At 32.2% G+C, this 11,208-nt stretch overlaps 1 protein-coding gene and 1 long non-coding RNA gene across 2 annotated transcripts; one reads left to right on the top strand and one right to left on the bottom strand.

The window, feature by feature from the left end:
* The first annotated feature begins 585 nt into the window (after positions 1 to 585).
* On the top strand, positions 586 to 1,704 carry LOC100250826 (ethylene-responsive transcription factor WIN1). Its single transcript, XM_002268377.5, has 2 exons — positions 586 to 727; positions 859 to 1,704. Exons 1-2 carry the CDS (start codon positions 648 to 650, stop codon positions 1,349 to 1,351), a joined length of 573 nt encoding a protein of 190 aa, XP_002268413.2. The 5' UTR covers positions 586 to 647; the 3' UTR covers positions 1,352 to 1,704.
* An 8,504-nt stretch (positions 1,705 to 10,208) lies between these two features.
* LOC104880260 (uncharacterized) lies at positions 10,209 to 10,987 on the bottom strand. Its single transcript, XR_786583.3, has 3 exons — positions 10,789 to 10,987; positions 10,481 to 10,603; positions 10,209 to 10,341 (listed from the first exon to the last, which is right to left on the bottom strand). It is a non-coding gene; the product is annotated as an uncharacterized LOC104880260 (long non-coding RNA).
* Positions 10,988 to 11,208: the final 221 nt, after the last annotated feature.

Raw genomic sequence — 11,208 nt, 5'->3', positions numbered from 1 at the left:
TTCTCTTTCCGTACTACACGAAATATCATGTGGATTCACATCTTTTACTTGTAGTTTTCTCGTATGATTTCCAACCTTCTATAGAAATACATTTTGGATGGAACTGTTATTTACTTCTAAATTGAACAGTTTTTTTTTTATCATGACCTACCTGTATCAAATTCAAAGGTTGCAGAAGTACTGTAATAAAATTTTGGTAATGGATGGAGGATATGAATGATCTGATGGAGCACCCTCAAAAGTTTCTTGTCATTTTCCTCATATCAACCAAGAAGATAACAAGGTTTTTCAATATTTTTCCAGTAAAACTATTCATATTGTTGATGGGTTATTTGACTACTTCAAATTTTTGGAGTGGGAAATTTGATTTTATGCGGGGGTTGGGAGAAGGCATTTGGATGAATAAATATAGGGGGAAAGTCCTCCGGGGAGTGAGGGGGAAAGAGGGAAAGGCAGTGGACCACAGCAAAGGGCAGTGAGTGGTAATAACTCCAAAGCAGTTAGCTCACCGACATCGTATCCTCCCTTTGTTAAATGTTACCAACTAGCCGTACAAGCCCTTTATATTTCTATCGCACAACCCCCGATTTTTATTATGATCATCTCTCTCATTTCTCTCTCTCTCTCTTACATTCACATTCTCGAACATGGTACAGACAAAGAAGTTCAGAGGAGTCAGGCAGCGCCACTGGGGCTCCTGGGTCGCTGAAATTCGCCACCCTTTACTGTATTCTCCACATTCCTTTCTTCTAATTCTTGTCCTTCTCTTCATGTATCTACTGTATTTTTGTTTTCCTCATCTCTTTTAGGCAATTTTCATGTTAGTTTCAAATGCATATTCTTTGTTGTGCTTTGTAGCAAGAGGAGGGTGTGGTTAGGGACGTTTGAGACTGCAGAAGAGGCCGCTCGAGCCTACGACGAGGCGGCGGTGATGATGAGCGGGCGCAATGCCAAAACAAACTTCCCCACTGCCGTGAATCACGCCAACAATGAGGAGTCGTCCTCTTCCTCTCCCACCGCTCTTTCTGCAATACTCAGCGCCAAGCTGCGTAAATGTTGTAAATCCCCATCTCCCTCCCTCACTTGCCTAAGGCTGGACACCGAGAATTCCAATATAGGAGTGTGGCAGAAGCGGGCGGGGACGCGATCCGACTCCAATTGGGTGATGACAGTGGAGCTTGGGAAGAAGAATGAGCAGGCGGCGGAGGCAGGAGCGGAGGCGGAAGTGGCCATGGTGGACACTCCAGAGACCTCATCATCAGGATTAAGGGAAGGTAGTGGGGATCATGGGATGGATGAAGAGGAGAGGATTGCATTGCAGATGATAGAGGAACTGCTAAACAGGAATTGAAGGTCAGCCCAGTACTTGAAAATTCACATGGGGCTTGCCAATACATGGGAGCTCCCATGTGCAGTCACCATCATGGCATTGTGTTTGATTTTTCAAAGTACCAGCTGTTACTTCGATCTTCAGAAGAATGGGGCATAAATTCTAGCCATATATATATCTTGATTTAGACCTCCACGGAGGTAAGTTAATTGTGTGTCTGTGTAAAATGTATTCAGTTAAACGCCAACCCACCCAAAAGAAAAGGGACCTTCTATATATCGATCTATAAACTAGTGTTCTATATAGAAGAAGAGATAAAAAAACTGTCATATTTTGTGGTAGGAGTTCAAAATAAATGAATTGGGTTTCATCAACTTCGTTTCTCTTTGTGTGTTTGTGTGGGGTGTGAGCATTTTGAATTATACATTGTGCTCTAAGATATTGGAGTTGTGAATTTATAAGTCTTGATTATTTCTTATTTTCTCGTCCACGAACTTCCTTTTCTCATCACTTTAATTTACCTTTGGATAATTTTTTGCCTCATTAATGAACACTGCGAAAGTTCCATACTACGAAAGAAAATTAACATCATTGCGAAAATGGTATAGTACCATTAATTATCAGTAGGGACAGACCATGAGCACTGTTGTCCGTGTTGTGTTTCCTAGAAGATTTTGAAATTAAGTAGGGATATATGCTTGATGGAACTCTCTATATCAATGGATAATCTCAAGCTCATGCTTCAATTAAACTCTACATACAAATATAACACATCCATTTGAAGTGATCCAGTCTGTTTTCCCTTGTCTATGATTCTATGTTGTGGTGGCCTATATGCCATGACATTTCAAGGGGAAAAAGACATGCCAATTTCAAACTTTATTAGCATCAAATATATGGCCATGACCCAGTCCTTGTTTTGTCACATTACCATCCTTACTGGTGGTATATATATGATCGACCATGTGGCCTCAAATGCAATGAAACATGAATCTTACTTATGGTACTGGTATAATGTTCTAGCAGATTATGGTTTAATTTTCAGAAAGCAACAATTGTAATCTCAACACTATGTGTCAAATGGTCCAGTAAGGCAAACACCTCCTTGATTATCAAGTTACTGTTACCTTAACAAGGGCATACATCGTGCATAAATAGCGAAACAAATGTCGATTAGAACATTGATAAAGACATCTCCAATTGATTCTAGACAGCCATAATTTTCAATAAGCAAGTGGATACATCAAACCATCATTAGCATTAGTGTGGGAGAAAAATATGCCTACTTTGTTTTGATAATGACATGAATGATCAATCAATAACATGTGTAATGAATTCGTCGTTAGAAACGTCACATGTATTAGTTGCTAAGATAAATCAAATAAGAGAATATTAGTACTTATGCTGGTTTGTGATGGAAACAACATCTGTTGTGGATGTATGAAGCCGATATTAAGAAAATTTAATAGACCGGAGAGTTGATATTGTGAGCCGATACTTGCATTTTCTTATACTGAAGGATTGTGGCAGACAAATCATAAATCCATCATCATATCCAAATGTGTGTAATCAAATCTGTAACCTCCATACTTTGATATGAAAGGCAAAACATAAATATCATGGCGAATGATTATTACACCAATAAAGACAATCTAATTTCCCTTTAGGAAGCAAGCATGTTGATAAATGTAAACAAGTGACCAAATTATTGAAATTCGATCACAAAAGGGTGGTTATGACTGTTGAACATGGACATAATAAATTGGCTGATGTTATAAGAAAGGTTGGTAATCATTGAATTAAACTAAAGCATTCAATATAGTGGCACAGCAGAGAGATACTTAGTGGAAATGAAGTTGAAAACAAGTGATATATACACTGTGAGTCTCCTTCAAGGGAAGTGTAAGGCAATTTAAACTATCTTTTCTACTGTTTTTTATGCTGCTTACCATGGAAAAAAACATTATTTTCAATGAAATAAGTGAGGAATTATTCCATTTGGATCTTATAGATTTGATATCTCTCTCAAAATTTAAGTGAGTCTATATCCATCTCAAATTGCTAGACTATATAAAGAACTAATTTTGGACTATCCAAGCTGTCACTAGAAGTACCTAATTTGGGGAATCAAAGCCCATGTGGTGGAGATTGATTGGGCTCAAGGGAGGCATTTCCACTAGATAACAATATCATAAAGACTAAAATGACTTCAAGTGGGGGCAACCCAAGTGGTAGGTTTGATAATCAATTCTCCATTACCCCTGGATAAGCCTTAGATTGAGGTTTTATAGAGTGAAAAATACCCTCTAGGGTTTTATCTAATGGTGGTTAGGTGAGAAAGAAAAGTGGCATTTGATGTAGACTTAATTTGCTATAGGAGTTAGGTAGCTTTATCTTTCATAAGAAAGGTTGAAGGGCTGTATTGTGCATTTTCCTTCAACAATGTGCTCTAATGTGCATTTATACTAGGCCCCATATTGTCTAAGTAGGGGTCCCAATAAATTCAAACTGCTTTAAGCTAAAGCACTACATACATTAGTCTAGAAGAATGGAGACTGATCAAGATTCTTAGAACATTTTCCTAGTTTTTAAGTGATGATCATTTGGAGGTCCACTCCTAATATGTCCAAATTTCTTCAAATGGGAAGTCCAAATTCCTTATAAAGCTTCATTGAATTTGAACCAAAGAATTTGAGTCCTAATGTTTTGAAAAACTGTTACATTGGAGAAAATTTCCACTAATTATTGGACAATGATTTGCGATAATATTGTCTAAATTCAGACAGTGTCACATATAAGAATTCAATGGAATTAACTCCTTGATTGCAATGCTATGATTTCCCTCTCATGACAGGCTTTCTAAAATTGGTGGACTCCCAATCGCACTTTCATGACAGCCTTCTAAGAGGGATAGCATGCATATATGTGGTAACAATGAAAGGGGAGTTCATTACTCAAATATCTACATGAACTCAATGCATTGACAATCACTAACAACTAACCATTTCTTATTTGGAAAAAAAACTAAAGTCATTTTTAGGTCATGTTTGGTACGCGAGGATGAGGATCGAGAATAAATGTTTCATTTTTTTTTTTTCATATTTGGATAATTTAACTGATAATGGGAATGAATCAAGAATTATTCTAAAGAGCTAAGACGTATTTTGATTCCCTAATGCAACTTATTTTTAAAAATTAAAAAACCAAAAACTATTTTAGATAAGTTGTTTGTAAAATAATTTTTTTTTAATTTTAATTTTGTAATAAAAAATTGTAAATTCAATTAAATTGTAATTACAAATAAATTAAAAATATATATAGTTTTTAATAAAATATGAATAGTATATATTATAATAAAATCACAAATTATATTTTTTATAAATATTATTAAAGAATAATTGATTTATTTTGTTAAAAATAAATAATAATTTAAAATCAATAATTATTAACACTATTTTTTAAAAATTATTAAATTTATTACTTTGCTTTTAAAAATTGTTTCTCAAGAACAATAATCAAATAGTGGCATTAATTTGTTAGAAATATTTGTTTTTAAATCACAAGCCCAAACATGTTTTTATTATTTAGCAAAAAAATAAAATAAAAAACTCTCAAAGTTGTTCTATTTTTTAAATGAAAAGATTTTTTTTTTTTAATGAAAATAAAAATTTATTTAAATTATATGTACAAATATTATTATCAATTTTTTTAAAAAAAATTATTTCTATCATTACTTAGCATTAAAATAGAAACAAATAATCGTTTCAAACTTGTATTTATATATACATTTAAATATAAGAATTAAAATTACCGAATTTATTCTTTATCTAAGGAAGTCTAGGAATGAAACGGAGAATTTTCATTCTCCAACATGGCCTTAGTATGCGCATGGTGATTAATTCAAACCCCCGGCAAGACCAGTGCCTCCCTGCCTTATAAGGCATGCAACTCCAACTGGTGTCATTGACTCATACCACTAAAAACTACAAAACAAATTAATTTATTTATAGTTAGAATGCCCTTACAATAGGGTACAAGAGGGATTTATAGCATAAGAACAACCACAAGCAGCCTGAGAACTGAACTTCAACTCAATCAGCCTAACAACTAATAGCCCTTAGAATAGAGTACTCTAGATGCATGAATGGTTCTCTTGATCACTCTTTAGGCAATATATTATTAGGTAAATCCAACATGGAACACTGGCTGTAGTTGGCTCTTTGTTAGTTTTTCTATGGTTCATTGTAAACCTATGCTATACATTGGAAATCTTCAGAGAGTAAAAAAGTTCTCCACAGGCATGTACAGACAGCAAGGTTTTGTTATAAAATGGCCTGAATAAGAATCTTTAACCTAACCTATTCTTTGGAGGTTGAGATCCCTTGGCGCTAGGGGGTTGACATTAATCCATGGGTTGGCTGTTAGTTGACTATAACACCACGCATTCCGAATCAGAACCCATTCTGAATTGAGTTCCATGGTTCTACAAAAGTGTGTATATACATATTAACCCAAAAGTTTCAAATAATTTATGTGGAAAACCATCCACAAAGCTTAAACATACTCGTTAACATGCATTTAGAAATTATATGTCTTCTAATCCTATATCTGACTCCGGTTCCTAGTAGAGGAACCTTGGGATGTTGAGGGCTTGCCCATATATTGTTTCATAGACGTTGAGTATAAAGAGCTATATTATGCTTATTTTCATGATCATATATAGAGTTGAGGTAGAGGAGAGAGCTCACCTTATTCATGATACAATGAATCCTATGATTTTCAAGGACTATGACTAAGGGCTTCTTCCCTCTTCGAGGTTACTAATCCCTATTACATTTTAATGTTCTATTTGAACATCGACTCTATTGTTTTAGGCATGTTCTTTCGCATTCACTATAAGAAAAAACATTAACCATGACGCTTTTTAAGTGTCGAGAAATACATTCAATGGCGCTTCCCCAAAGCGTCATCTACTAGCCTGTCATAATAAGTATTTGTCTACAATGACGCTTCTAGAAAGCGCCATTGAAGAGAACCTTGACGCTTAAAAAAAGTGTCATCATTAGTTATATCAAACTACATTGACACTTTATAAGCGCCATTGTTGAGAAGAAGAAACCTTGACACTTTATATAAGTGTCATTGTTTAGCAGTTTCAAATATCGAACTATAAGGACATTTCTAAAAAGCGCCATTGAAGAGAACCTTGACACTTAAAAAGTATCATTGTTAGTTGTTCACACTATATTGACACATTTATTAGTGTCATTATTGGGTTGTATAAATGTTACTAGTAGTTACTCTCATTCCTTGACACTTAGTAAAAGCGTCAAGGAAGATAATTGCTTAATTTTAAATTTAGTTTTAGTTTAATAATTGTTACACCTAATTTTTCACCTGTTATTGAAATAATGCATACACATAAGAAAAAAAATTATGTACCAATGAAATTAGTTATTGCACCTAATTTTTCACCTGGTAATACATTTCCAAATTGCAGTATTTAATCACAAATAAAGAAGTTGTATTTCATAAACAAGAAACACAAAAAAGCTAAAATATATTAAAATAACCACAAAAAAATGTCATAACTTTAATGTTTAGTCCCTTGACATAGTCCATTTTTTCTTTACATGCAACCCAATTGTGCTTTGGCCTTCAACATACTCCTTCATGCTAGCTTATCCAACTACAAGGTTAATTTCCCAAAAAAATGACCTACATGCACAAAAAACTAAAATCAATTACAATTTCAGAAAAGATATATAAGTGAAGACTTCTAGAAATAGAGAGAAAGAAATGTCAATGAAAATATAATAGGAAAACAAATGTGTATACCAATTGACATATGTGACCCTAAGAATAATTACAACAAAATTACTATCAATAGTTAAAACACAAAACAAGAGATTAATCAAGTACGGGATAAGAGAACATCAACATCAATAATCCATTAAATTTTTAGTATAGCCCCCAAAAAAAAAAAAAATAGAAAACATCTTCTAAATTTAGAGAGCAACATCTTCTACAAAAAGGTCCACACCAAATTTAATCAAAATAATCTAAATTGACAATTTTAAATACACATCAAGTAATTATCCTACAAAACAAATAATAAGACAATCAATATTTAATAATTAATTTTATTTTTGTCTAAATTTTAGCCTATAATGGTATTTTGTGAACTATATAATTTAAACTTGTCTCTATGTTGTGCTTTTGCATTTGGTTTTTTTTTTTTAGATTTGTGTTTTTGAGAAGAATTCACAAGCATTATAGGGATAATATATGGTTTAACATATATCTTTTTCATTTAAAATAAAAATTATGAAAATAAAAATATTTTTTGTTTGATTAAAATTTTAATCTCTTTATTATAAAACTAATATAATATACATCTAAATAAAATGTGAAGAAATTCTAGATGCCTATGTAAAATAAATAAATAGTGCATCGTAATGGAGAAATCGAGAATTAATTTTAAACCATATATCATAATATAGGAGCACATAGTAATGAACATGGAACATAGTGTTCATAATTTTAAAATTTTAATAAAAAAATTTTGAAATTATAATTTTAACCTTTTAAGTATCTATACTAAGTAATCATGGTAATAGGAAATTTATCCCAAATACCCCTTAGAGCCAAATATCCTAAAATTGTTTTTAGGTTATAATTAAATTTTGTGCTATCAATTTTATTTGTACTATTTTCTATTTTCAAATGGTTTGGTAAATTATTTTTAATATATTTATAATCAATCAAGTAAATTATTTTAATAACTTATAATATATATATATATATATATATAATAGGCTACCAAAAAATAATTTGTGAAAAATGCATATTTCATGAGTTAGTTCAAAAATTATCATTTGGTAATACAAATTTTCAAAATCACAATTAAAATTTACCAAATGTTAAATGTTTATGAGAAAAACATTTTCGATTATTACCAAAGACTTCCAACATTATGATAAATGCTTCCAAACTACCTTCAATATATTTTAGGTAGAATCAATAGTATTTGTGTTATAATTATATTTATTTATTAAATTGATTTTATTTATTTGGATTAGAGAATTAATATATTTACTAAAATTATATTTTTCCCATCCTTTTTTCCAAAATCAAAATAGATTTTATAGAAAATATAGAAAGTAGAAGAAGAAAAGTGTAAAATAAAACTAAATTTAATGAACATCTAAATTTTAATTCAATTTTTTAACGTACTACATTGTATCAAAATATTGAATTAATGTATATATGGTAATATTTAATTAATTAAATATAGTAATTAAAAAATATTGTAATTAATGAAATATATATTTAATTAATATATATATATATAGTAATATTAAATTTACTAAATATTTAATTAATTCATAAAAAATATTTAAAAATAGTATAAAGATAACATAGGAATATTTAATTAAAAAATATTAGGGCGTCAATTCCATTTTCTATTAAATGGAAATAAAACCAAAATATTGCCATATAGAATTTATCCTATATAGAATATTCCTATAAAACCAAAAATATTTAAGGTTTATTTTTAATTCTTTGAAATGCTTTCTATATATTGCCATATAGAATTTATCATATATAGACGTGCACACACTAAGTGATCCACAATTGTCACTCTTTTGACTTCATTAAGGATTCCAGATCAAATAAAGTAAAAAGTCTCAAAAATGGAATAAAACATTGATATATTCACCAAAAAAAATAGCCCAAATTTTGCCATCAAGAGAAAGATATATAAGAAAATTTTTGCAAGTTTTAAATGCTTTGACCAAATGAAATCTCTAAATAAGGTATTGAATATCCTAACAGTTGGAATTACAGTTTAAGCTTTTATTGCCCATTAAAAAAAATAAAAATCAGAGGGTAACAAGCTAGAACTTTTTAGTGAATCATTTTTTTTTTTAGCCCAATTCCATGTGTAGGTTCCATTAATTGCATGATTAGCTAATCTAGGCTTCCAATAGAAAGAAATTTCCATGTATTCTGATAAATCAAACATCTCTATCATCTAATGATTGTAGCTCTAGAAGTCATGTCTCTTGGTATTGGGCAAAGGAAATGACCATGGAAGAATATCTTTCAAAAGGGAAAATATCATCCCCTAGGAAAGGACATCTTTCAAGCCTTCAAAAAAGGTCAAAATTTCAGCCTTAGTAGTAAACCAAAACTAGTCAGCTTAAAGTTCTTCATTATCTCGTGGCTAGAGGTTTTGCTAGTCCCTTGGATGCCAGCTCGCATCAGATTACCCAAATAGTATCCATCAAAACTAAACTTGTATTGGCATGTGATAATTTATTTACTCCATGTTCTACATATAACCACATCTATTGAAATAATGTTAAAGGAAGTTCCCCCAAACTCCTTGCTAATGACACTTATAACCAAGTAAAAAGTTGAATTCTTCCCAGTCTACAAACAGTTATGCCATGATTATCATTAAGAAACTTTTGTGTTCATTTTAACAAAATCACTTGGATTATGGCTAAAATAGAATAGTGCCAATTTCTTTACTGCCAGAATTTTCAATTAATTAATCCTTGCTGAGAAAACACTCTATGCAAAACTGATGTCTCAGTGCTCAGGCCCATAGTTCCATTCGGAACTTATTCTGGGCTCCAAAGGGTTATGGCCATCCAACATGTACTCTCGAGTCCTGCTAGGACTGCCCTTAAGACTCCATGTTTCAAAATCATCCTCAAACACATTCATTTCGTTCTTGGGAAGAAGCTATCAACAGGGGATGCTGCAAAGCTCCTCCAAGAAGAAGCAACAAGAATCATTTCATTCCAAAGCACAATAGAAAATTATTCCATAATTGTTTTTTTTAGGGAAGAATCACTCACAAATTGCTGCTTTCCAATTGGAGCACTCCACTTCAAACCACGAACAGAGATGAAGCTCTCATTATCCCAATTCACCAAAGCCCAAACATTTCTCTCACCACTCTCTTTCTCTTTGAAATTGGAACAAAGCAGCCAAACCTGTACATACCCAAATAAACATCAAACTAAATTAAAATTCAAAGCCCCAAAATCAATTTTGAAATAAATTTTCTGCATATTTGTAACTGATTTATCCACTTTCCCTACAACCAAACACTCAAAATGAAAAACCACTTACTTCAATCTTGAGAGACCAACGAAACCCTAAGATTTTGAAACAACAAAGACACCACCACCAATGCTCCCAGCCAAGGCTTTCCCCTCTTCTCCATTTCCAGACATTGACGTTCTCTACACCACTCTGAATACCAACCAACTACAACCCAAATCAAAATGCACTCAAACAAACCAAAAAATTTAACCTTTCCAACTGAAATACCAGATCTTGAAAACTCTAATAGATTGACTGCGTTCAAGCTTTGAAAACGCATGATTCCAATTCTATTTTTTTTTATTATTGTTTTTTTACCCACTGTTAGAAATTACCTGACACAATGGAGTGTTTTTGGGTGTCTCCGATGAGGTGCTCTCATTATCACCAGTCAGTAGTTGATCGTTCGATAGTTGGGCGTCTCCGACGAGTTTGCTAAAGGCAAGAAATCAGGGCATCTCCGACGAGTTTGCTAAAGGCAAGAAATCAGGGATGATGGGTTTAGTTTTCTAGGTTTTTTCAGATGAGGCGGGATATATGTTGAGACAAAGCGGGATGTTTGAGAAATGGGGAAATATGACTATATATAAATAATAGGAGACAATGACACTTCTTACAACTGCCTAGAATGATGAAGTGCAATAATGACGCTTACATAAAACACCATGTTTATAAACCGCCATTATTCTTTTATACAATTACTGTTCATTGCATTCCTTGTCACTTTTTAGAAGCGCCAAGGATTTAAACGCCAT

This window comes from Vitis vinifera, chromosome 9 (genome assembly GCF_030704535.1).
Source record: "Vitis vinifera cultivar Pinot Noir 40024 chromosome 9, ASM3070453v1".
In the NCBI taxonomy this organism is placed as follows: Eukaryota; Viridiplantae; Streptophyta; class Magnoliopsida; order Vitales; family Vitaceae; genus Vitis; species Vitis vinifera.
This window is presented reverse-complemented; position numbering and strand designations above follow the sequence as displayed.